The sequence below is a fragment of the Labrus bergylta genome, chromosome 23 (genome assembly GCF_963930695.1).
Source record: "Labrus bergylta chromosome 23, fLabBer1.1, whole genome shotgun sequence".
Taxonomy (NCBI): Eukaryota; Metazoa; Chordata; class Actinopteri; order Labriformes; family Labridae; genus Labrus; species Labrus bergylta.
The window spans coordinates 3,857,580-3,885,402 of record NC_089217.1 but is presented as its reverse complement, the minus strand read 5'-3'; the positions used below and the strand labels follow the sequence as shown (position 1 = coordinate 3,885,402).

The following is a 27,823-nucleotide window of genomic DNA, read 5'->3' as shown; positions in this document are numbered from 1 at the left end:
ATTATAAGGGCCACATTCCACATCCGGGTGTCTTTAGATTTTCAGGTTAAAAAAACAAACATGCTTCATTGCGTTGAGAAACGAGTTCAAACATTGAAGTCAATTCAAACTGTTACAGCTTGTGATCTTAAATCTTTTTCTTTCTTTTTTTACATAGTGTGAAGTGTTTGTTTTACACTTTTTCAAATGCCTGTGAAATATATTTCCAGCTGTGTAAATTCATTCTTGTACAAGACTTCTAAGATATTAACTTTCTGTATACAAAACAATTGTAAATGCTTTCTGTTGCTGTGGACGGAGGGGGTACAAATTGTGCGTTTAGTCTCCCTTGCTTTGAAAACAGCTAATATACTAATATAACAAAATAAAAATAAAATCAGAAAGTATGTTGCCAAAAAGGTTTGTTCACACAACAAGTACAAGGACTTTGCTTTTTTATTTGTGTGCATAACAATAAACATAATAAGATACAGGGGGAAAGGAAACAAAATATTGGAAAAGATCATAAATATGAAGATATATCTGTATTTAAAAAGAAGAGCACTTTAAAGTATTTTAAACAAATGGATTGAAAGAGAAAAGCAAGTGTTCCTAAAGAATTAAGAATAAGTTCAATGTGGAAAGATAAGAGAAATATGAAGTCATGTAAAGTATAAAGTTAGACCTGGAGACGTTACATGTTGTTATAGGACATAAAAAGTACAAAAAGTTAAGGGTGAAGGAGATTAAATGCTGACTCGGAAAAACAGAGGAAACACATATTTTGTCTAGAATCAGCATAAAATCTTAGATTCAGCATGAGCCGTTTATTATAATATTAATATGAAGGATAAGCTTGTTCTTTTTTTTGTTTTTTTGTTTTTTAAGGCTGACCACAGGTTGATCATGTCGTAACATTTCATCACTTTTGGTCAGTACATTACTTTCGTCTCACATCAGTTCAGAGCCCTGTGGCATGAGCCGGGATCCATGGGAGTTGGTCTGATGCTGCAGACATCCTCATCCGAAGGGTGTGGACAGCACGTTGATCCCTTTCCAGGGAAAAGTTTTCCGGATAAGGACTTCCTTCGGCACGCCAAGGGGATGAAAGTGTGAGGATGCAAGACTGAATCTGCAGCGAGTCTTTGTGATGTGTCTCCAGGATGTGTTTTGTTTTTGTTCTTCTAAGACTAAGAAGTAATCTAAAAAAGGTAGGATTAAAGAAGAAGAGGAACAGGAAGTCATGAATTCACCCATCGCTTCAGACGTCTGAAGGCGCAGATGTTCACGCTTTATTCTCATCAAAGGCATCGAAAACGTGCACACATTTTTTTATTTATTTTTAACATCTAATTTTACTGCTTCGGATCATGTGTAAGCATACTTTAAGTCGGGCTGTCAACAGAAGCAGAATTGAGAAAAATTCTCTTTGAAACAACTTTGCAAACTTCCTCTTTCTCACAGCGGCGACGCAGAGAGCTGAATGAGATATGGCGCTTCACTGAGAGGAAAAAAAAAAAAAAGAGAGCTGCTGTGGAGCTATTATGAGAGACCAGACTGTGATGTGAGAGTGGGAACTGTCTCGAAAAAGGGTAATGTCAAGGTTAGCGAGATTAGTTCTACTTCAAAGGAGGGGGTTGTATGTTTGAGAGGGGCTCGTCTTAGAATTGAGATTTCATGTGTGGAGTGTTATCCTTTTTGTCTGTTCATTGTGAGGCTGACAAATCCTTGTGTCAGTGTGTTTTTGCACCAAAAAAGGGGGGGCGGGGTCTAGCTGCAAGAGGCCAAAGAAGCCGACCATACCAGACAGTCAAAGAATGACACTTGAGGGAAACAGAGGTGTTAGACACATAAAGCAGCCGTACCCCGCTGCCGCTGTTAGTGCATGTGTCCTATGATAACACATGTCAGCCGCTATCACACACTCCGCGCTGCACAGAGGTAGAAGAGAGCACCCGAAGCCCTGGGAAAACGTGGAGGAGCGTGAAATCACCTTGATCCAAAGATTCCTGCTGCATACCAGTCCACTGAACCCACCAGAGCACGGGGGCCCCCGGAGATGGGCAGGCTGCCACAGATCAAGAGGAAAAGAGACAAAGAGGTGGAGGGTGATATAGTCAAGATCTTTAATCCCGAGGATCGGTTCGAAAGCTTAACATCATCTTATGTATTTCCTGTGCAAGATCAAGTTAGTCGCTCCACGAGGGAGGCCTCTCTCTCGGATATAAACAGAGGATTTAACTTGAACATGCCAGTATCAGGGCCAAGCTTGATTACAGGTTGCCCCATGTGCTCTGAGTCAAGCTCGCTGTTTGGGTTTACTGACAGTATGGGGAGAGGATGCTATGGCTGGAATGCTGTGGTGTGAACGCTGGTGTGCACTCCTCCCAAGCGCTGAGTGATGGCTGGTGTAGCTCAGGCGGCAGCGCAGAAGATAAAGTGGCTTCTGTCGATCACATGGTTGCATACTATATGCTTTCACATCAACTGATTACACACCCTCCCCTCCCCCCTCCCCCTGGAAGCGCCACTAAACAACCGTTCCAAAACATGAAAAGTAGCGTCATACATGCTCACGGGTAGTCGCATGTTTCGGGCTCTTTCACATGCTATTTCGGTCAGGTTATCAGCAGCGTGGAGCGCCCCATCTCTGTTGCGATTGTCACACATCAAAGCCGCCTGTCACTGCCACTCACTGCAGAGTTTGCCCATGTGCTCGGAGGGTGAGAAAGCAGAGTGGGAAAGTGGGAAAAAAAGGTGCTTTCCAGCACAAAATATGTGCACAATCTGAGATAAAGCTGTTGCTGTGGTTCTCTCTCTACCAAGCATCTTATAATTGCACAGTTTGGATGTGTTAATCCTACTCCCTTGATGCCTGAGTACCCTCCCATCATCAATCCTGAAGATGTGATTGGAAGGCCGTGTGGTGCAACCGGCTAATTTGCACAGCAAGGTTGGAAAACAAATGGAGTGTCGTCAAATCATCGGCGGGAAAAAAGAAGGGTGTTTTCCACACTCCGCCTTAGGAATGTTTTTGGTCAAACTGAAAGCAATCATTCAATCCCCGAATGCCAACATTTGGAGGAGACAATGACGGGAAAGATAGCAACATCCGGGCCTGGCTTGCAGTCATCTGCGTCGTGAACACAAGAGTGTTTCTCTTCCACAGTTTTGGGGGCCTGGTAACTGCTGCATGTACCCCCCCCCCCCCCCCCCCCCCCCCCTCCATTAAGTCTGTATACAAGTCTGACGTCCGGCAGCTTGCATCCCTCACTCCTACCAGAGCCTCCACAGAGAACATTGCCCTATTCTCCGCTCTGCGCTCAGGAGTGAAAGCAGACAGAGGAGGGGAGAGGAAGACGGTACACTTAAAACAAAAGAGGTTCTATAAAGTTGATAGAACAAAGCTTTAAGGCTTTTACTGCAAAATGTTACACACTGCTGAAGTGAAGATTATTCCACAGTTTGACATTTGGAGTCATGCATTTATTCATTTTCCACTGGAGTCAGGGAAATTAGAAAGTTAGCTTAGCATAGCTTAGCACAAAGACTGTCTAAAACAAGGGAAAACAGCTAGCATGGCTCTGTCCAATTCCTTATATTCAATATATTTCAACACAGGAGGAGTACAATATTCAAACTGCATTTTGGCATGGCTTCAAAGGACAATGTCTGCCATGTTTATTTGGGGAATGTCAACAAAATCCACCTTTAAAATCCTCTAAAGCTCACAAATAAAACATCCTATTATGGCTGTGCAATGCATAACATTGTTTAAATGCAACAGTTGTTTTTAAACTAGCTCGCCAGTCCTTTGCATCATATTTATTGACAGTTACAAGCGTGGTGTTGATCGTCTAAAACGTCATGGATTTGAGATTTATTTAAAAAAAAAAAAAATTCAAAACACAAATCACTATCCAACTTCCTCGAATACTTGAATTTTTCGACATGTGGTGGGATGTTAGGGCAACAAAGCACAAAGAGGAAGCCTGGATTAAGTCATGAGCAGCAAGCGACATTGGTCAGATTTTAATTGGGTGAGATCACATCCTCTCCATTTCACAGTGAACAAACTTCATGTCTAAAGATAATCACTCAGCGATCTACGAGATGAGTTTTGCGTCAGTCTCCAGACTAAAGTAACATGCATGCATGTGAAGTAATGTCCATGTTCACGGTGTGAGAGCTCGGCATGCATCTGCAGAAGAGAGTTGTGTTCTACATGTGCGCAAAGATTTCTAACTGTTATATAACTCTTCTGTGGGGGCCCCCCCTTGTTCTGGACTCTGAAGTTCCCCCCCCCCCCCAGCTTTCCTGTTCATTTGCTTCACAACACACAGATGTCTCAGGGCGGTAAAGAGGACGAGGGCGGGGTGGGCTGGGCTGGGTCGGGGCCAAGAGGCAGCGGCTGCCTGTCACAAGCGAACAAGTGTGTGTGGTCAGAGATTAGGGAAGGAAGGACACAAACAAAAAATTCCGGCGGAGGAGCTCCTGTGGCAGCTGTGGTTTTTCTGAGTGCAAAGGATGCTCAACAACTGGACCGAACCCGATTGGTCGGTGAAGATGAGTGGGTGTGGCCCCCGGCAGCTTGGCCTGCTTCCTCTGTGTGATCTTAAAATGAGAAGAGTGACAATTCATCAGCGACAGGATGTCCAATAGAAAGCCAGATCCCATGGGGTACACAGAGGGCCTTGCAGCTGGCCACTAAGCGACCTTGGATCACACAAAAGTTAGTCTTTCTCTTAATTTCCTCCTCTCAAACACTCTCTGTGCCCATTGAAAAAAAATGGGGCATTAATCAGCAACAGAAGACGGAGCAGTTTCCAGTAAGTCATTTTCTGTGAGTTTATTTTAGGCCAGTGGGCCTCACTGTTCCACAAATAACATTGCTTTCTTCGTCCGTTCACTTCCCTCCGACTCTGCAACATTTCCACTCCTGCACACTTACATTTCCCTCCTGAGAGCGGGGAGGAAATGGGGGGGCCTCGCAATGTGAAGGAAAAGCTCTTTGAAAGTGGCTCTATAGCGAGGCGATATGCTCCTTATAAACGGCGAGCAGGGAGGGATTCAGACACGGGCTGCTGGGGCCTCGAACTGTCTGGGAGCTGCCTGGTGTTTTCCTGTGTGTGATGCATGCTAACCCTGGGCCCCCCTCGACTCCTGCAGCCGTATAAAGAGGCCTCTGTGAGGCTAAGTCAGCTCCTGCCTTAATTCACCTCATTGCATGATTAAATTCAGAAGCTCCAAATTTCTCGTTTCATGCGTTCAAAAAGAAGGAATCGGAACTCAACCTGTTATCAGTGTGAGAGTTGTAGCCTGCCACAACAATGGTCCTGATAGAGAAACAGGCCGTGAACTGTAGCCAGGCCAAATGCAGACTGAGAAGTATTGTCGGTTTAATAGATCGAAGCGGGAGTGGGAAATATTGTTTCTGTGAGGTAATGACTTTGTCGTAAAATTGAAACCATTCTAGCATTCTTGGCCGACTATGGCATTACAAAACAGACTACATTTATCCAATTACGCGTAGAAGACAAAGAAAGAAGTGTGTGAATTACAGGAAACAAATCCTATATAGCATGATATAGTCCTGAAACGACCACTTCACTTCCACCACAGGGCTTTTTTTTTTTTTGGTCAAATCTTTTGGCTCGCGCTAAGCTTACCACCACAGTCTGCGATGCAAACAAGCAAACACTTTTGGCTGGTGGGGAAATCCAACGTCTCCCTTACATGTTGTGTAATTTGGCATTCCAGATAGCCCAAGTATAAAAAATAAAAAAAACACAAAAAAGGCATACCAAGCCTATCTGCAGGAAATACCATGATATGAGCATGCGTGGTCAGGGCATGACGACATCATCCTCCTCTGTCCACTTTACGTCCAGACATGCTTTGATCCTGTTATGGGTGGGGGGTTGGGGGGGGTCCAGTAGAGGTCCAGTGGAGCAGAGGGGCTAACCTGCACGGTGGCGCCCAGACCATCAGCTTGAATCTGTATCCAGCAGGGCGTTCCTGTCTCTGACCATGCCAAGGGATTTCACATACCAGGCAACATTGCTGAAATCATCTCATCTCCCACACAAGCGCAAGAATATGTGAAACGACTGAGTGAGCGCCTCGTCCTCTGATTTAAAGATTACATCTACAAGCCCCCTCCTGTAAACTACAAAGTTAAAGGAACACTTTCACCATTTGACAAACAGGCTCGTTCAGAGTCTGTCTGACAGGTGAGAAGATTCACACCGCTTTCATGGTCTTCTGTTCAACTTGACACTTGAGCTGGGAGTTTTTTTTTTATCATAGCTTAGCTTAAGCTAATCAAAAGATGGTGGCTGTAAGAAGCACACATTCTGGGGGACTGGAAAAACTATTAAACCTTTAAAGGCTTTATATGTGATGTTTCACACTTAAATGTAATATAAATCAAGTATCTCCTCTGAAAATAACTCTGTGAGTCATGACTGTCTACAATGGGTGTAACACCCGAGTCCCACTGCCTGTGATGCTTTCAGAGTTTTCAGAGTCCTATCTTCAGTTTGTTTACATCGCCAGGACGGCCGGCTGACTCCTCCCCTCGTGTATAAAAGTTGTTTAATTGAGGGACTAGAGAAAAGAAGAATAACATACTGTACTCACTGCTTAACTGTGTTTCTAGATCACGCTCATTTCAGGTAAATTTACATGCAGTGTGAAGAGACCAGCATAATAAAGATCACTAGCATTAGCATGCTAACACAACAATGCAGCACGAGTTGTTTTGGTTTCATGCTGGTGCTCAAGGGCGACATACGCTGGATCAAAAAATCGCATATAAAGCCTTTAAAGTAAAACTCAAACATTGATTAAAAAAAAGCATTCATAATATCTGTCTCCTTTTTTGACGTGCATGCCCGGGGCTTCTAGGTTATCCTGCATTTCGACCACTAATTGCAGGTGGGTTTGTTATTGTTATGTGTCCATTTGGTACATCAAAAAAAGAGGTTTGTACATTTTGTGAATATTTTTTTAAGTGGTTGTCTTTTAACCTTTTTCAAGACTAGTCAAGTTTATAAATGAAAAGGTAGCCTATAACTTTTTGGTCCATGCAAATTTCAAGAAAAATTTGAGCTGACTCCCCCTGAAATCTTCCTGACTGGCTTGTTCACACATGCACCTCACAGCAAGAAAACTTCCCTGTTCAGACGGGAGGAAGTGGACAGTCTCAGGGGGGAATGACATGATGGAAATTCAACGACGCGGAAACCTGAATATAGCAACAGAGTCAGACACATACACAGAATCAATAAAAGAGCAGAAAACATAATGAAGCAGTTCAGGAAGTTTCAGTTTTGTGGATGTGTACTTTTTGTCAAAGCTAGGCTAGCTTTTAAATACTTTTGCTAAGCTAACTGTCTTCTGACTCCAGCTACATTTCTACTATTGGAGAGGTATCAATCTTTCTATTTACTGCTCAGAAAGAGAGGAAATAAAGGTATTAATAACAAAATGCCAGTTCATATTTCTAATAAAACCAATTTTTAACCTGTAATTTGTCATGCTAAACCAGTTTAGTCAGCATTTTCCCATGCATGTTCCCCTTCACACTTTACTTTGGGTGCAGCCCTCTCCCAGCTCAGAGAACTTGAAATCCAGTTGAGCAGGCTGAGCTTTAGTTTAAACACAGAAAGAGAGCAATTCTACTTCCTCCCCGAGACAAAACCAGTTGAAATTAAAACCATGAGATTAGTCTTAATCAAATACCGACCTTGCAGAACCAGATACCAAGCCTTTGTTACCAAGCTAAGAGCACCCCCCCCCCCCCCCCCCCCCCGAGCTATGAGAGGTGGATCAGACTGATCATGACACAACATGCTATAGACACACAAAATCATTTCACGCTCCTGGAAACAGGACACTTACTCCAAATAAAAACGTTCCCACAAGGACTGCCATGTTAAGCGGTCTATCAGGGCTGTTAATAATAGTTACCGCCCAGGAGAAAACGTTTTCCTTTTTTTGCCTGAAGTCAACAAAGAGAAACTCGTCAATTCTTCCCACCGAAAGTCTGGGAGGAACAGATCTTATTCTAGTAGTTGTTCAGATGTCAGCCGTGGGCCGGCCCACGCTGGGAACGAAGGAGGCTCACAGTGCTGCTGCGGCCCGAAGCAGCGATAGACCAGTTGATCCTTGGCGACTGCTTCCCAGGACCGAGGCCTCGTCCCTGGAGACTTCTGCTTGAGTTCCTGCTCTACATCCTCAGTATGGTTAAAAAGGGGGACCTTTAAGCTGTTTGTACAAAAAAGTGTGCATGTTGGACCTATCTTATGTGGTACACATATTATCAATGCAGGCATTGCTGTAGGGTTGACAATGTCTGATGGCACGTCAATCCAACACGTTTGTCCAGACAACTGAGAGGATGACCCTTAAATACAATGTCAACTGTTGGAGGCATTGCCCTTAAATTCACCACATACATTAATGAATCTGACAAGATCAATTTGAATGACTTTGGTGATACTTTTACTTTTCCATTTTCACCAATAAAGAGTCAAATTTTCCCAATTTGGGGGAAATGTGTCAAAATCTACTTAATGCATTGGCCAAAGTTTTGTCCAAACATTCATGGTGATAATCTGACTTTTCCTTAACAACAACACCTTTTTGACATTCTAGGTTATTGCATATCTTGACATCTATTGGATTAATTGCCTTATTTTTCAAAGCTTTAGTTAAGAGGATGAATAATAACGCTCCTGATATTTCATGTAGGGCCAAAATGCGGTCAAAAGGGTTAGCTAATGGATGGATTGTGATGAAATTTGGTGGACAGGTTCATTGTATTGTGACTTTTCATGTAGTAAAAATACCTGCAAAACTAGAGACATTTCAATCAGATTCAGCTGCACTCTAAGTATTTTGCTTATTTGCAAATGTTAGCGAGCTGGCACTAAAACAAGATGGTAAACATGGCCAAATCTGTTGAATGCCAACATGTTAGCATAGCCATTGTGAGCAATTTGGCAGTACAACAGTGCTAAAGTATAGCCTAAGAACAGCTAGCATGGCTGTAGACCAGTTGTTTTAATCCAGGATGAACATTAAAAGCCTACAGGGAACGATATTGTGCATGCCATTATTTTATTTTCATGGAAATTTCCCTGACAAAGTAGGATGTCTTTGTTTCCGAACATTATGTAATCGTTGATAACAGGAAGTAATGGGGCATGTGTTATGGTTGGAGCCATGGCCAGAGCTCAAGCCCTTGCACAGGATTCCCACTGTCACTGAGGAAATGAAAGCAAAGGAAGGCTCACTGAGAGAAGCGGTTCAATCGAACATCAGAAAAAAAAAAATGATGACTGTGCAAAGTAGGAACGGCAAATGATGAAATAGTCTTACAGAACGTTCTCCAAAAGCTGCAGAAAAAAACCCAGTGAAACACACAATGCAACGTTGGATTCATTCTCATGACCTGGTAAAAAAAAGCAAACATTCTCGAGGAATGTATGAAATGTTCAGCGTGGGAGGAGAAGTTTGACACATGTGGCTGTTTGCTCGACATGAAAAGTTGCCAGGGCTTTTGAGGTGCGGCTCCTCTCTCCACCTTTGCAGTCGCTGCTGTCAAATTGATATGTGCTCTCAGATGTGTGGAGGGGAATGTATATATTTGCTTTCTGTAGGGTTTTCTAAGTTCAGTATTTGGTTAATACAAATAAAGTGATGATAGACTTTTTTTCCCCCCACATCACAACATTTAAAATCATCTATACTCCCCTAAAAAAAGAGACGCTTAATTAAAGAACATTATCCTAGAATTGGCATTTCACCAGCACCTGCACAAAAAATAGCTTTCCCTGACTTTTTAATGCAATAATTGCAATAACTTACATTTACAAACTAAAACCAGAGCCTATTTAAGTTACAAGTGAGCAAAAATAGAATATGCAATATGTGAATAAATTAAACGTAATACAAAAAAATACTTTTCTCTACCATGTTTATGGGTAAAATGATGCCAACACTGCAAGTTATGCAGCAAAATTTAGGCCAACTCGACGTATTTACATGAAGTGACATATCAGTAAAACAAACATGGCGGCGGCTACAAGATCATCTTACTCGCTGTCGCTCTCATGATGCTAATGAGTAGGATACGCCAAATCTGCAACACAATCTTGGCAAATTTAAAGTACTTAGCCCAAATAAGCCACAGTGGTCTCATTTCTCTTAGAGTTTAAAGTGCTGTGGTTTGTGTTGTAAACAAATAAACATCACACACTCTAAGAAATTGCTGTAAATTTACAAGGAAATTTCAACAGTACGACCCTGTTATGTTTAAATACAGGACATTATTGTATTATAACGGTTTCTAACAATATTTTACTGTATTATTGCTTGAAGGAAACAAAACGGTAATTTACCGTAGTTTATAATCTGCAAATATACCTCTTTTGAAGACGTTTAAATGAACAGTATTAAACAGTTAATCCTTTCAAAAGTATTTTCCTGTTCTGGTTTAAAATAACAGCTTTTTGCTGTATTTACAAAAATGGTAGAAAACTGCCAATTAAATAAAAAAGCAACAGCATTATACCGTTAATTTTACAGTAACTTCCTGGTAACCCTACTGCCAGTTGTTTACCATTTTTTAAGAGGGGAATTCAGAAAATGGGACACTGGTAGCCAAAGCCTAGCTAAGCCAAACACACCGATTTGTTTTTCGCAAGTCTTTAAAAAAATACATTTTCATACTTTGACATCTGCACTTGAGTTTGTTTAACCACATGAATAGAGCTCCATCTAAATCCAATCGGAAATAAGTAACACCAGATAGTTTTGCTAAACAGCCTAGCATAACATTAGCCAGCTAGCATCCTCTGCAGTCTCTGACTCAGCTGGGATAGCCTACATGTGATTGACAGCAGAATGTAAATTTAAGGTTGTACAGCTTATATGACTCAGGGTCTGTCTTCTCTGCTTCTGTAGTTACTCATTCCTGCTAGTTAGTCGGCATTTGTGAAATGAACACCTGAGCATATAATCAGAAGTCAACCTGACAGGTTCAAGTTCAACATTGCTGTGAAAGAAAGAATGAGGCAGGAATTTTTGAGGCCGACAGGCTAAAAAATGAAGAGAACTAACAGCAGCTGAGGAAGGGGGGTGAGGGGGGGGGGGGGGGGGGCTGCAGACTATTGCGGTTCAATAGAGAGGAACAACGAAGGTATCAATGGCAAACAACAGCTGGGTCTGCTTCCTCCAAAGAGAAGCGTTTGATGGAAAGGCAACATGATATAGACTTCTCCACTGTGCAGCCACACAACAGCCTACATGACATTTGATATTTCTCTGCACAAGTCCAGTCTGGACTTATCGTCTTGACATGACACCAGGAAGCGTTTAAATCTAAAAAAAAAAAAAAAAAAATGCAGAGGACACGTGTCATTTTCATCCAAAGTTGTGCAATGTGCTTCTTTCTCATCTTACTGATAAGAAAGACAAATATATGACATTCAACTGGTTGAGATAGAGAGAGAGAGAGAGCATGCACAAGAGGGAGAAAGTGATAACACATTCCCGTATGCTATAATCATTTCCTCCCTCCGGCGCAGTTTCTGCCTCGACAGCTAGCTCACCAGCTGAGAGGCAGAGAGGATGTACTGGGAAATGTGCAGCAGCAATATATGAGAGATAGGCTACCGGGGGGAGCTTTTCCCCTCTTAAGTTCACATTTAAAATCAAGCTTATATCAGCACTTTGAGTCCATTTCTCAGGAAGCTGCCAATTGAACATGAGTTTTCTGTCCTCAGATGACTTACTTATCAGAGGAAGTAAAAATGCTAAGTCATTATTATCATAGAGCATGGTTTCACACCAACAAAAACTTTGCTATTTCATGGTTACTTCAATGAACACTTCTCTTATTGGCTGACCCACAATGTGCGACTTTAAAGACAAAGGTTCTCCAAGTTCTTATCATCACTTTTCCTCCTGCTGATTAAACCTATGCCGCTCTTTATTGCACAACTAACTTTAAGCAACCGAACCAAATTTTAAGTAAGTAATTTAGAGTCCACTAAAAAATATGCTCAGTTAGAATTAAAAATCAGCTGCTTTTTTCACTAATTTAGTTGCAAAAAAGCTCTTCCATCTGGAGGCCTTCTCCAATTATTGTACTGTAATCATTTGGCAGTGATAGACAAGTTGTTTTAAATTGACCAAGCGGCAATCTCCGGTCTTCAAAAATGAAGTCAGTGCATTCATTATCTTGACTTTAAACACAACTTGATTTGATTTCAATGCCTTTAAAAAGAAAGGCTTTAAGAAGCGTAGTGCTAAAACAAACATCCAGATAAAAGGGAATGTATTTCGTCATGGTTAAACCGCCTACACTGACTGCACATTTCAGAGGTGTACCTGACAGAGCTCTGACATTCAAAGCATTCAAAAACTCATTTCAGTGAGAGCAGTTTTCTGCAGAGTCAGTCATTTCAACCCACAGACGCTGAGTCGCTTCTTGGCTGCGACAGGAACTCCGATGTTCTCACCCACCTACAAGCTCAATGTGACCTTCTGTTCACAACTGACACCCATTTATCTGTCACTGCTGTGGGGAAACAACAATGGGCAACAGACGGGGCGGACGGGCACGCGCCAACACGCTGAGCACTGCACCCTCTTTTGACACTACAGGAACGCATGTTTTCCCACACAGGCTTTAGACACCTAAACATGTTCTCACAACTGTTCTTTTGCGATGATAACAGAGAGATTTATGTAATCCTCTCTGCCTACGTAATCACACGATCAGCACATCTCTGTTTTGTTCTTCAACCACCACATAGCAGGAAACATGAGCAGCCTCTATAAAAGATAAAACCTGTGCTTTATTAGAACAGAGGTATCTGTGTGTCCACAGGGTAGAAGCAGGTCTCATTCACACATCCACTGCAAACAATTAGGTTTTACTCGTGCTGCAACATCAAATAGCTGCTTTTAAAGTAAAAGGATTACTTGTTTCTGCGTGTTAGATTTTTCGTCTACAAGACACACATCTAAACCTGCAGAGATTGGATGTTATTTCCAGATGTTTCATCCTCTGGCCATTTTTCACATGTGCAAGGAATTTTCAGAATAATGCCTTGTGGAGCTTTACATCATCTAACAGCAGTAATGCATCCGCATTGTGAGGCATGTGAATTTTCTTCAGAGCTGAGAAATTGTGCACTGATTTTAGTATTACAAACAAGCACACGGCTGTGGCTCCTCCGCAGCCTCGAGGTGCAGCGGTTCAGTTCTCTGTAATGGAACTTTGTGTGGGCTGAGAGCTCGCTGACGTCGGGTTCTCACAAAAACTTTCAAATGAGAAACGCTTTTGCAGTGTCATATCGTGTAGAATAGGCGCAGTTATCCAGACGACTACAGCGGCGGATTGTGCAGCAGATCAAACAGACGTGCCTGGGGCGCATTAATATCAGATTTCATTTCGAGTTGAGGCCCTTCATTCATTTTCTGACATTTACAGTTGGACCGTTGCACCCCCTCTCCGAGGCCTCTTGGCTCTCAGTCTTGCACTGAGAGGCCCCACCAGCCACTCTGGAAAAACCCGGTGCATCTGACTTACATTGCCTGGCTCCACTTGTGTGTTCTGTTTGGCCCGTGCCGCTGGAGCAGGAGAGAGTGGGCCAATTACCAGCCGCTGCTCCGAGACCAATATGATGTCATCCTCCCTCTCCGCCATAACAGGCTGCAGATGAGAGAGGGGCCGGGCCTCTCGGCAGCCTTAATCACTTAACAAAAAGCAGGAAAGCATAAAAAAAATGGTATTGAGTATCCCATAACTTTAAAAAATTTTCCTCATCTAAACTAACTCATTATGCATCAGAGTGGCCGCTAATGCATTGCAGACTGATAGCACCAATCACCATAGATATAACAAAGATTACAGCTGACTGTTTATCTCATAAAGCTTCACCACCATGTTTGATTTCAACTGATAACAACTCATGAGAGAGCTGAGAAAGTCATGAACATGCCACATTCAGATGAAAAAAAATCACCTGTCTGTCCCTTTCCATAGAAGTGACACTCCCTAATTCTTTGGAAAGCCGCAGTCTGTCAACTCTGTCCTTGCAAATCAAAGGTATAAGAATACTCCCAGTATCAGATCCTTTGATTTGTTTCAGTACAAAGACACACTAAGATTCAGCAATCACACACACTCAAAACACACACACTAAACTCCAGAGACTACTTAAGTGCTATCCCAGAAGGCCTTGCATTTCCTCAAAAGTCTCGCAGCCACATCAGAGAATCTGGAGGGGCATGTGGGCCGCAACAGATCCCCTCTCATTTCCCCAACATTCTCCAAATCCAAACGCCCCCGCAACCACACACCATGTATAGACTCTGGAGATGATATATCACAAGAACAGATAGTATGAACAACTGGCAGCTTTAAATGTTTAGGTGTGCTCTGCAGAGATTTTTATCTCCATGAGAATGAAGTCAAACAAAACCTTTGAGGGATTTATCTAGAAGTGTCAGCATTCATTCACATGCAGATGCACGTTGTTTACAGGTAAATCGAGCCGAGAGTTATGTGTGAAATGTGGAAATTGCAGCATTATTCACTGAAACTATTCTCACTGACAATACTCAGGAAGTCTTCCTGTTTGACAGAAGATCTTTAAGTCTTACTTTCATCTGCAAGTTGTTGTGCTCTGTGGTTTTACGTATTCAACGAGATGCAAACCACTGAGGTTAGCGTTGTTTCTGCTGTGTATACATTCAGAATTGTACTGTAAGCCAGTCTGTGTGTGTGTGTGTGTGTTGACGATGAAGAAGAAGGAAGACTTTTATTTCCAAATTCAGTGTAGCAATTTTGTGCAAATGTAAGTAATAGGGTACAGCCATGCTAACAGCTCTGTGAGGATGCATCATCAGAGGGCTTTGAGCTAATCGTAGCATGCTAATAGGCTGAGCAGGAATAGCCTGATGTTTCTCAAGTTTGAGTTTTTAGTTAGTAGCAAGTTAACGGTTGTATACTGCTGCAACAGGAACCTTTGCAGCTTTGCATGCTCTTAGTCATAGTAGGCTAATGAGGAAAATAACAATGTAGCTTATAGGGTCTTAAATAGTTACTTGTAGTCTTTGATTGCCTTTGAAATGTCCTTTTTATAGAATTCTTCTTTCCCCCAAGAATCTGCCCGGCATTTGTTGGGAAGAGTGAAAAAAGCTCTGACAGTAAATTCCTCTCTAAATCTTGACAAGCCGAGCTTCAGATGCGACTCGGGGGGGGGGGTAGGGTGAACCCGGGTCAGGCACTTAACCTCAGCATGAGGGGGGTTGAAAGAATGGACTTCATACCTTTACAAATGAAATATCTGTAAGAGCAATAATTCATGATTGATAAATGGTACGATGGGCTCAGAAGAATTCGGCTATAGATATTAGGTCATTGCGGGTTAGCGTATAGCTCATCACAAAGGCCGTAAACAAGGGGCACGGTTAGCCTGTCGACTTGTAACTACATTAGAAACTCTTGAGGTCACTAATTAAGAAAATACATCTTATTCCACCTGGAAAAGTTTTGGATCTACATTGTATGCATATCTCAAATAATGACAGATAAGATGAGTATCAGATTTCAGGGGATAAGGAAACCTGTACATCCGATTACCCATAATGTCTGCAGAATAGTTAACTTGACAGTCTGTGAACATGATACAAGTGGGATGTCCTGTCATCCTCTTTCCTGACCCCTCTCTGTAAGAAGACCTCCACCCTTATCAATGTGTCTTTGCGTCTGTGCCGCAGAGTTCTCTGTGAGCTATGCCCCTGCTTCGCATTCCTCTGCCATCCAACCTCTGTCCAGCCTGGACTTTCCCACAGAACCCTAAACCCTGTGAATGAGAGTAGGCCTTTGTTTCAGGCATTTTTCATCCTGATCCCAGCAACTTCCCCGTGGTGGAATGCAACAGGAATGCCAGCGCCAGCTACCTGGCATTAGAGAGTCTTTGTGCGGAAATAGGAGAGGCAGAAGGAGAGAGCAGGTTAAAGGGGTTTTTGACAATGGATAGCTCACTCCTCAAGGTGCCCAGCCCATTTTACAGAGCGGGTGAACGGCAGAGCGTGGGTCAAATCTCTTAAGGATTGCAAGGTGCACCAAGGAGAAGTGGCATTGATTGCATGTAGGCCAGTTTCGCCGTTAGTTCTACTCCTCATCAGGTTTTTCTTCTACTGTACAAATCATTAACTGGAGCGCTGATGTAGCAACTGATTGGCATGCAAACACAAGCATAGCCTGGGTGCATGTCTGCAGCAGTTAACAGGTTGTTGTGGGCTTATCACTGAGAGCTGGAACATTGAGGCAGCGGTTGGCCTCAAGGTGCAATTCCATTCATTCCTATATAGTGAGAGACCAGCGAAGGAGGATTCTTTAATTAGAGGGATGCCATGTGAAGAAGAGGATTCATTATGATCTGATAACTCTTTAGATAAGGTCTTCCCCCAGACAAGTCACAACAACAGTGAATTATCGCTTAATTGGAGTGATAATCAATTGTGGTTCTGCAGCCGCATAGCCAACATGAAAAACGTATCACATCATAAATAAAAAACTGGTGGGATGAGAAGAAAAGGGGCCACCGGTTTGGAGGTGCACAAACAAGGTGGTGAGCATGTCAGAGCAGGAGCTCGCTCAGACGCATCGCAGACGGTTAGCCGGGGCCCGCCAGTAAAGCCGTTTCACCTGTAACCTGAGCAGCAGCGTCTGAGATGACGGCTGATTAGTCTGCGGATCCTGAGTCTGATGATAAGGAGCGGAGATAAGGGCGCTAACTGAAGGGTAGCGACAGAGCTGTGAAGACAAGGGTGGGGCATCAAGGTCATATAACCACGCATGTCATGACTGCAATTACCACGGGGGCCTCCGCTCACCTCCTGTGAGAACTAACATCTGTAACATACCGACAACCTCTCTGAGCTGGAAACCTCTGAGGATATCATTAGCCGCTAAATAGTAGCACCACTCGCTATAAAGAGTCAACCAATATAGATGAACCTCAACCTCAATTCAAGTCCGAACTAGACCAAATGTCAACCGCACGTTTTCTCTTCTTTTCCACTTTTAGTAGTATGACTGCTCGACATCCCCTTTTCCTAGAAAATCCAGCAGATGTTGTATTTATCATGCTCCGGCTGCCAAGAATCTCAGGGAGAACGATTTGAACATGTGAAGAGAGAGGCAAAAATCTGCGTTGACCAGACTCCCCCCTTCTCCCACCGCCAGAGAGGAAATTTTATGAACTCACAGGGGGGAAAAGATAAGGCCTCTTTCCTCGACATGATCGCTCATTCTACGAATTCCAGCGCAATCCCAGCGGCGCTTTCACAGGCAAGGCAGACGTGTGCGTTAACACCTAAAGCTTAGAACTTCCTCGCCACGTCCTAAACATGAGGTAAGAGCAGCGATTGTAAAACCAGACAGGTTGCAAATCAAACATGGATAAAAGACAAACCTTCCAATGATGTCTATAATTAGATTTCTACTTCTGGATTTGGGTCATTTGAAATATGCAGGGCTTTCCTTTTATGATGAAAAAATGTGGATACATTTTCAGTTATGTAATCCTTTATCTGATTTACCAATTTTTTTTTTTAACATGAGGGGAAAAATCCAAGTCATGCAGCAGACATTTGCCGTCTATTTCTTTTTGTATTTACAAAGCAGACTTCACCATGGTCACCAGGCCTGTAAGTTGGACAAGGCAAGTGCAAAAAAGAAAAATGTTCAACAACATCATTATGTAATCAAAGGATAGCTGTTGGAGCTAGCTTGCCATCTAAGAGTGGCAAAAGATCCTAAGATTTGCTCTTACTTAAGCTTAGAGTAGATAAGGGGCAGTCAGGACGGGGCTTGTTAAAGGGTCTCTGTTTAGACATTAAAAGGGGGGGAAAAGTCTTCCTGTGCACACTCATCTCATAGGGGAAGACCACAAACAAGAAGAGCCACCATTCACAATCTTTGTCCTGCACAAAAAAAAAGGGGAACCGTGTAGAGACACTGCATGAATTGGTTCCTTTTAAAGAAGTTATAAATAAAACTAGAACACGAAACCTGCAAATTGTGAATGACACAGACGGCGCCAACTCTGCTCTATAATGTGACAAATGGATAAAGTGTCATTGACAAGTCTGCCTACTGAGACTGATCATATAAACAGCACCTGCAGACACTTTGAAAAAGGCATTTAGCTTCAGGCGAGACATCCCTAAAGTTTTGACCAAACAGGGTAAAACTAGCTACAGAGATTGAGCCATTGAGAAGAAGATATCTTTTATTAAACCCTCAAGGGGAAGTTAAATTGACACTGTTGTTGAGACATGCTACACACACATAGGCTGAAATATTGTAAGCTAGAACAAAATGTAGTTTCCCCTAGCTATTATCTGAGCATTTTACATTGTTACTTCATCACTTTATGAGGCTTGACCCATTAAAGGCTTTATATACGATTTTTTGATCCAGCAGATGTTGTCCAGAGCACCAGCATGAAACCAAAACAACTCGCAGTGCATTGTTGTGTTAGCATGCTAATGCTAGTGATCTTTATTATGCTGGTATCTTCACACTGCATGTAAATTTACCTGAAATGAGCGTGATCTAGAAACACAGTTAAGCAGTGAGTACAGTATGTTATTCTTCTTTTCTCTAGTCCCTCAATTAAACAACTTTTATACACGAGGGGAGGAGTCAGCTGGCCGTCCGGGCGATGTAAACAAACTGAAGATAGGACTTTAAAAACTCTGAAAGCGTCACAGACAGTGGGACTCCGGTGTTACACCCATTGTAGATAGTCATGACTCACAGAGTTATTTTCAGAGGAAATATTTGATTTTCTATTTAAGTGGGAAAAATCACATATAAAGCCTTTAACAATGCAGAGGAAAACCTAGCTTAACTCCTGCTAAAGCTAACTAGCTTACCAGGAAAACTAGCATCTCAGTGTCTGACTCTTGTGGGGTCAAAACATTTCCCTGTGCCAAACAACAGACATCAATAAAGCACAACATTAATGCACATCAACCTTTGTATCCGTTATATTGTTGCCTTCATTACTTCTGTCTTTACTGCTCTCTGCCTTTTTATGGCGGTGCGGCAAAAAGGAAAGTGACTTAACAACTCTGACAAGTGATATGAAATGAAATTATAGGTGATCATCATCAAACAGACAGTGGGCTGGAACACTTGCTGGCTGTGCTGTCACTTTTAAAAGACACAAGCATTTATCTAAGCCTGTGAAATCCTCCATGCTAAAAAAAAAAGAGGGGGGGGGGAATTTAAGAGTGCACTCTCAAATAGCCAAATTCCATTTTCTCCTCGACGCATCACAGTGGTGTGCTCACCTAGTAACTGGTAAACACACGTCAACAATGACTAAAAAAGCATTAGTGGATCTTGATTTATTCTCCAAAGAAAACAGTTTAAGTGTTGCCACACTGCAGATCCAGAGGAATATCATCCTGCTGCTGCCTATCGAGCCTTTCACACTGCATGTATTCCTCCAGTTTGTGGTTTTACTGATTTATTGTGTCAATCACTCACTGCTGGAGAAGTGATATACCCAAACAACACAGCATAAGGTGTCCTTGGCTGACCAGCTAACACCTGACTTTGATAAAGAACAGATTATGATCTGCCATAAAAGAGTAACCACATCTATGGTCCAGAGCTCGAACAATAGAGACAAAGACCTCCAGCATGTGCCACACGTGCTGGTCTGTGGGGTGTGCTACCTTTGTCACGTTTTTACATTGTTATTGTCTGTGATGCGTTCAATGTCAGGGTGGTGCTGGACAGACGGTCATCTTACTTCTACTCCACACATGGCCATACAGCATGAATTATTGATTAAGCCCCAAAAAGAGGAGAATCGGTTGTGAACAATGAGGACAAGACGTCTGGTTACTGAGGATGTCTATACCAAATATGTCTTTACAAACACAAAGCGACATATGGTGGAAGAAAGTAGGTGTCGCAGCACGCACAATAGTGTACTTTAGAAGCCATTTTAAGGTCTTATTACTGATTTTTTTATTCAGACAGGACAGTGGATATGGCCGGAAATCAGTGAGAATGACATGCAGGGAATGGAGCCACAGGTTTAACTTGATCCTGGGCTGTCTGCGTGGAGGTCTATAGCCTCCATACATGGGGTGATACTTAACCGCTAGGCCATCATCGCCCTGAAGCCACTGTCTTTTAGGGCTATCGAAGCAATCTCCATGCTACAAATCTGACCTCAGGTCTCATACGAGCCAACATGCAGCCTGAGATCTTGGGCAGAGGTCTTTAATGCGTTACTGAGACTCAGCTAAAAAAATAGCAGTGACAGAGCATTCAGTAAAAGCCCTGACGCTCTTGAAAGAGCTGCCCAATCAGCAGTCATTGACTTCTTTTAAATACATTCTTAAAATTTACTTTTATTGGAGAGCTTTTTCTGTATTCTCCTTCGTGTTTTACTTTAAGTTTTTCAATATTTCTGCAACTTCCTACTTCTGCTTCACCACACCATGTATGAAGGGAAACTGTTAATTTTTTACTTCAATACATGAACCTGACAGAAAGAGTTTACAGCTCATTTCCTGAGAAGTAAATTAACACCAGCTATTCCAGCAATAAAGTGTGAACTCACCTGTGCCAAATACTGAACGCAAGGTGTGCTCGGTTACAGAGAAGATGAGTTATCTGGAAAGGAATCACAGAATGTAAAGTAAAAGTGCTGAACACGCACACTGGTGTCTTTGTAAGTTATTATTTTATTGAAAGCTATATATTAGATTACTACAGCATCGGGCGATAAGGATTGTTTTACATAAATAGATAAACTTTTTCTTTTTTATTGTCTTTCCCAACAGTGACAGAAACTTTCCTTGGACAAAACTCAAACAATAAACACAACTTACATTAAAGACACATTTAAAGAACACAACACAAAGTACAGACATTAAAAGAGGACAGATCCTAAAAAAGGGGGTCTATTTGATTTTGACTTTGTAGCGTCTGCCTGATGGCAGTATCTGGAAGGAGTGCTGGAGGGGGTGAGAGGGGTCCTGTGTGATCAGGGGGGCTCTCCTGATCACAGAGCGGTCATACAGTTCAGCGACAGTAGATTGGGATGAACTGATTATTTTGCTGGCCTGGTTAACTATGCAGGAGATTTTGTGTTTTGTGTTTTGTGGTGAGGTACTAGGATGAGATATTAAAAGTGAGGATGGATTCAATAAGCGAGTTAAAATGTGTTTGCTGACATGAAGAGTCCTTCGTTTCCTCACCAGGTGGAGGCGCTGTTGTTTGAGTGTTGCCGTCTCAGCGAGCGCTTTAATTGAATAATCTTAACACTATTTGCGCCACAATAATGTTAGGGAGAATTATGCATGACTAACTTTAGAAATCACGCCAAGTAGACACGGATTGCAACATAGAGACCTACTTGATAAATAAGCGCTCACGGCAAAGGTTATGAATGCTATTTATCCAATCATATCTACGACTGACTCAAATCGAAACACATAAAGAGCACATCCAGGCCTGGTCTCTGGTCTGTATGTGGGAGGACGATCCCCCCTGTGCAGAAAGCTGCTTCGTGCTACATGGCAGCGAGATGACTAAGCATGAGGCCCGCCGCCTGTGGCACTGTGCAGACATGTTCCATTCTGTCAGTGCTCCGCAGCACATAGGCACCATTTCACACGGTCCCCCGACTCTTGGCCAAGCGGAGTGGGAACTTTAGAGGCTCTTTTGACAGCCAATACCAAGCTTTTATGCTCTCTGGCTGTGACTGCAAAATAGTTTCAAAAACAAGAACATACAAAACACTCACTGCCTTGAGTGTATAAATGTGGAGCTCATTTTTAATGCATCAAAAGAGAGTGAAAAAAAAAAAAATCAAGTTTTGACTCCTTATGAGTTTTGCAGGTTGCAAGAAAATGCAGAACATAAAATTACAGTGAGATGCTGAAGGAGCTTTTTTTAGCGTTTCTTTGTTTGGAAGCATTGAGGAAATAAATTAATACATTGTTCCTCATTTGTGACTCATTTAGTTAAAAAAAAAACGTTGTCAGGATAACAAGCAGTGAGTCCAATAACAGGTATTTCCCCTTAAACAGTGAATTTCTAAGCTAAGCATTCTTCTCAAACCAACCCCCCAGTATGTTTGAGTGTGTTCACTGTGTGTGTGGTCCGAGAGGGGGAAAACCCATCGCTGGTTTGAGTCTTCAACGCCACCTTCTGGTGTTTGCTGGAAACTACTATGCTGACTTACATTGTGATTTAGCTTCTTGAGGTCAGAAACAATTTACTATGAATTCATCTACAATGTACAAGTAACAATTAATTATTTCAGACAAATGAGCTTTTAAAATCCTATGCTTATTCTGTATTCCCATGTTCACCCTAAATTGCACTATGATCCCAGAATAATATTTCCCCTTTCTTAGCCGGAGAACTCCGCTTGTTGTGGCCTTTCTGCTTCCGAACATCTTCTGTACATTAACATGTATGCTGTCTGTCTGCAATAAAACAACAAAAAACAGCATTTAAACTGACATTACAAAAGTTGTACCATCAACAGTTTGCAGGTACAGTAAGTGATAAAGGAAAAACAAATAATAAACAGGAAGAAAAAGTGAAAACACATAACAAGTGTTGGGGGAAATATCTGCTGAGAGACAAGACAACATCTCAGACAGGATGGATTTCCTCTGTTTGAAGAGTTCAAAAGTTTGGAAGCCCCTCATGGCGAAAACACAGCCACCTTTAGTCTCTAATCATCACTGCGGAAAGACAATAAGGCTTTGTGTAAAAGATCTAAAGCCGTTTCCGCAAGTAGGAAGATAAAAGCTGCGTGATGTCAGCGGGAGTCAAGCGTATAAGGCTTTTAATGTTATTAATAAAAAGCTTACAATAAATAATATCCTAGGGCTGGTTCAAGAAAGGGGGTCAGAGTCACATGTTGGGTTTAATCGACATCATTTAAGGTGAAAGATAATTGTACAACTGAAACCAAATGCAGAAAGTTTTTTATTATGGAATAATTAAAGTATGAATGGATCTTTTTATTAAGCTATGAAATATTTAAATTTAGATAATATATTCACATATATCAAAGGAACAGTTGTGTTTTAGGAAGTACACTTCCTAAAAGAGGTCAAAGATTAAAGCAATGTAAAACCTTTCATCTAATGGGCTTAAAAGAATGTAAGTGCATTCCTCCTGATGTCGGTCTTTGTGTTAAAATACTTGGACTGCAATTTATCAATTTCTTTTGGTTAATAAGAGTTAAACTTTGTTGTAATTACCACTTCCTCATTGATACATAAAAAGTATCAAATCAAAATGTAAAAAGTGTGTGACCAAATGGGAGACAGAAGAAATGAAATAATCAGGTGAACCAGAACAGAGCCCTGAGGAACACCACAAATAAATTAAGCCACAGAACTCAGATTTTGCTTGCATACATTAGTTGAAGAATTACTTTGTTTAATCACTAAAATCCTTTTGTATCCTTCTTGCGATTACAGATATAATGTGTTGAGTTTTAAAGGTGCTTATTACAAGCTAGGCTAACTAAAGGACTGTAGTCCTACCTGCCACACTCCCATTTTACCCTCTAGGGTTTCTCCCGTATTTCAAAGCTTTTTCATTTTGATTCATTTAATTGTCACAAGATCTCACACTTTCTTTGAAACCTAAACGTTGACAGGAACAGGAGGTGGCTCCATGTGAAGAGTGTTATCTTGTCATCCCCAGCAAAGGAAGCAAATATCCATATCCAGGGAGCCAACACACAACAGAACAGACATAATGAAATAGATTGAGCGATTTACCTGTAACGTCCTCCATATGTCGTCTTTACTTCTTCCCAAGAAACCTGCAAGTTAGAATGCTAATTAGAATACAAAAAACTTTCATAAAACCGAATGCACAATACAATACAATCATTGACGGCATGTTAAACTATGCATGAGCTATTTTCCCTTTCTTTATTTTTCAAGGAGCAAACAATTAACAATGTTTTTATGATTTATAATGAAGCATTCAGTTTCCTAATAATTCTTTACCTATGGTCTCAAACAAGTACAGACCAGAAATAAAATGCATTAAAGTGAGACGGATTTTGTATAATCTGAAGTACCTGTTGTACGTGGCTGTCATCTGCATAGTACCATTGCTGGTTGAGCCGAACGTAGGCTGTATAGTGCCCGAACATTACATACCCAGAGTGCACGACCACTGCATACAAAGCGTACCTGCAGTCATTCTGACAGAAAAAAAAAAATAAACTTGTGGATTGAAAAAAAGATGAACTATTGTGATAACATTTGTTAAAAAAGGGAACTACATTTACCTGATTGAAATCTGAGGAAAACGCCTCTTTTAGAACCTCAGAGAGGTCAAAGGTTTCTGGAAATGTAACTCTGCCCTCAAGTTTCCGGACGGTACCGGCATAATTCCGAAATCTTTTCAGATTCACGCGCAAGATACGAGGCAGGGAGAGCAGTTTGACACCCTGAGAGAAAAAAACGGGTGTTTTAGTGTGTGTGTGTTCAAACTTTATAGGAAGCATATCAAACACACCTCACCTTTTTGGATGGAGTCTTTGTTTCACATTTATTACAGTAGCAGCAATCTCTGTTCCTCAGCTCCTGATGCTCGAAGAAAGAGGCCATGGAGCTTTCCTGAAAACGTTTGTTAGGAAGATTTAATTCAGGTACATTTGAAGTACTAGTTTGACAAGTTGGGTATATTTTGTTGTTGTTGTTTTCCTTAAGGGAGTTAGATAAGAACAACTTGACCCATCTTATTCCAGTTTGGTAAAAGTAGTGGCAGCCAGTCAGCTAACCTGAGCATACAAACAGCTAGTCTGGCGTTGTCAAATCAGTAGCTCTGAAGCTTACCACAACTGCCCCAAACAAAAAAATAAAAAAATGAAAATGAAAACGCACCAGAGAATCGTGATCGTCCTTGAGGTGCAGCGGCAAGCTGAGCATGAAGCTGGTCTGAGTCTGGTCAGAGTTACACTCCAAACACTGCAGGTGCTCCTCCACAGAAATCCTGTACAGATTCTGGATTTCAAGAGCCTGGCAGAGAGACACAGATGAAGACAGAGCTTAATGAAGCACTTAAATATATCTTTAAAAGAAATTATATAAAAGAAGAAAAACCAACCAGAGCTCTGTTGTCCATCTGCTGTTGTATGAAGTTCAGGATGGAGAGGAAGACCTCGTCTGCATCATGCTGCACACGAACTGCAAAACAACATCAACAGAAGACTTTGTGTTAGGGCTGAAAATAAAATCTCGGATTCTTTCACACCACACTCAATTTATTTATTTCAAATAGAGACAGCGCACGTTAATGAACATAAACAATTTACGATTTTTTCTTAAATAAAACACTGTGAACAAGAAAGAAATTATTAATTTAATTGCCCTTCAAAGATTATTACAGTAACCTGAATTTATTTCTAGGAGTAAACTTGTCTTTAAAAGTGCAGTTTCAGGGGAGAGCAAAAGTACAGATGAGACTTGGTGTCAGTTTTTCCATTTTTGAAAAAACAGATTTTCCACAAATACAATTTATTGCTTAAAATCGATTCATTGTCCAGCCCTACTTTGTGTAAAAAAAAACAGAAAAACAAAACAATTTCTCTTACGTCGGATGCAGTTTCTGTCAAGGCTGTGGAGGAAGTCAAGATGGGGGGCATGATGAGGGACGTCGCCCCTCATGGCTGAGAGGACTCTCTTCAGCTGCAGAGGGACGTTATGACCGTCTGCTTGAACACCAGATGATTCCCACCTTGGGATGAATATCAGATTGTCATATATATGAGCATCACGTTCATATTGAAGATACCCCCAGACTTGATACCTGGATAGATTGCTGGGTAATGCTGGGCTCGTTTTCTTACTTGTCCAGGAGGTTCAATAGTTCCAAGGTGGCAGAGAGAGTCTGCAGTAAAGTGTTCACACAGCAGGACAGATGGTGGTTTCTGAGGCCTCTCATGCCTGCGACACACACCAACAGAGACTTTAAAATAACCTTAACATGGATAATATGTTATCCATGACGGGTGAACCACCAGGGGCCCACCTAGAGGCCCAGAAAGCAGTGGGCATATCTTTAAATGAAATGGGGGGTTAAAATGTAGAAATCCAGATGGTGACTGGTTTGGGTACAATAGTCCATTTTGCAGCGCAGAACACCCATCTCACCTGTATATTTGATTAAAAGTAACAAATCAATCATGTTGTAAAAAAACAGAGCGAGAAAGACGTGTTTGGTTTATTGCTTTAAGCAGATGTTTATTTTACACAGATCTGAGGTCAGTGCTGCACACACGAGAGATTTATTGGCTGTGAAGAGAAAAATTATTGTGTCAAATGGAGTCAAAGAAAGTAGAAAAACCCCTGTTGAAACTACACATTATACTTGGTAAACGGCATTGTTTAAGGCTGAGGTAGTGCCAGTGGAGATCGGTGGTTGGACAGCAAGGGTTATTTTACAGATTGAGTTCAGATTCAGATTCTTTATCGTCACAGAAGGGGAACTGGTTTGAAAACATGTAGCCTACCAGGACAGCACAGCACAACACAATATATAACATCATAAAACATCACAGGAAATCAGTCAAGAGCTCATAACAAAATAGATTCTTTACTAAATTTTGTAATTTGCAATATGGAGGTGTGAAAATGTGCAGCAACCTGGGGGCTAATTGCTGTTTCACATATTGATATATTGATAAATGAGACCTGCAGTATTTTAGTTTTATAATATGAAAATATAAACTCTGACTGTCAGTTCAATGTAAAGTAGTCAGGGATGGTTACTGTTTTCCTCAGGACATGTAGTTAAATAGAAGTACACACATGTATTTAAATCATAAAGTAAATAACATGGTCCTGAGTAAACGCTGATCCAGGATTGTTTTTTTTTAATGAAACACATCTTATTTTTTAAGAGACTGTCTGAATGTGGTCTACTCACTGAAGTGGACGGTCCTCGGACCATACCTGCAGGAGAACCAGGAAGACATCTTTGCAAGGTACTCCAGCACTCGGTCAATAAACAGCATGAAGGTCTGGAGACTGACAGCAGGTCAGAGAACTCAATCGATATGATTGATTTTAAAAGACTGAGGTGTGATCTAATCGAAACGCTCTCTCTGATCGCCTCGGAGTGAACATCCCCGTGATGTTACACTCTTGTGATGTTGACAATTTAAGGTTAAGTTTCGTTTTACACGTCAGGTCGGCAGCGTCGTTTCTCCGAGTCGGAATCGAAACTTAACCGAGCTGCGGGAGTCAGCAGCAACTTCGTGTGAATTTAAACAGCAACAGGAGTTTCGTAATGACCAGGAAACATTGCGCACCTGGACACTCATTACGTCACTATTTATGAGCGCTGACAGGCACGGAAGGAGGAGAGATCGCATTGTTGCACACTTCTGTCTGATTAATCGATGGTGTTGATCTCTCCACCATAGTCTCATACTAATGCTCTTACCAAGTTACGCCAGCAGAGGGTGCTACAAGCAACTGCATGATGATTTATTCTAATAAAATAATGTATCTAATGAGTTTGAACTCTTTTAAACTGTTTTTTTATTTCATAGAAAATGTATAAAAATGTCTTTTTAACGTAGCTTAAGACTTTAATATGTCTTCTCTGACAACACTTTGAAAGCACCAGTATGTCTCTCTGCATGCGTCCTCGTCTGAAACATCCCTCTGGCAATAATCTGCTCCAAGGGGATTTGATACCTTGAATAATTTACTCATTTTAAGAGAG

At 41.6% G+C, this 27,823-nt stretch overlaps 1 protein-coding gene across 2 annotated transcripts; it reads right to left on the bottom strand.

The window, feature by feature from the left end:
• Nucleotides 1-20,767: 20,767 nt before the first annotated feature.
• On the bottom strand, nt 20,768-27,483 carry LOC109993578 (ubl carboxyl-terminal hydrolase 18-like). Of its 2 annotated transcripts, none has more exons than XM_065951117.1 (10): nt 27,046-27,483; nt 25,941-26,037; nt 25,686-25,828; nt 25,199-25,278; nt 24,976-25,110; nt 24,613-24,708; nt 24,378-24,539; nt 24,165-24,290; nt 23,857-23,900; nt 20,768-22,539 (listed from the first exon to the last, which is right to left on the bottom strand). In XM_065951117.1, the coding sequence occupies exons 2-10, from the start codon at nt 26,033-26,035 to the stop codon at nt 22,464-22,466; spliced, it is 957 nt and encodes a 318-aa protein (XP_065807189.1). In that variant the 5' UTR covers nt 26,036-26,037; nt 27,046-27,483; the 3' UTR covers nt 20,768-22,463. The 2 variants fall into 2 exon arrangements, with proteins under 2 accessions (XP_065807189.1, XP_020502225.2); XM_020646569.3 differs by having other exon boundaries at nt 27,020-27,481.
• Nucleotides 27,484-27,823: the final 340 nt, after the last annotated feature.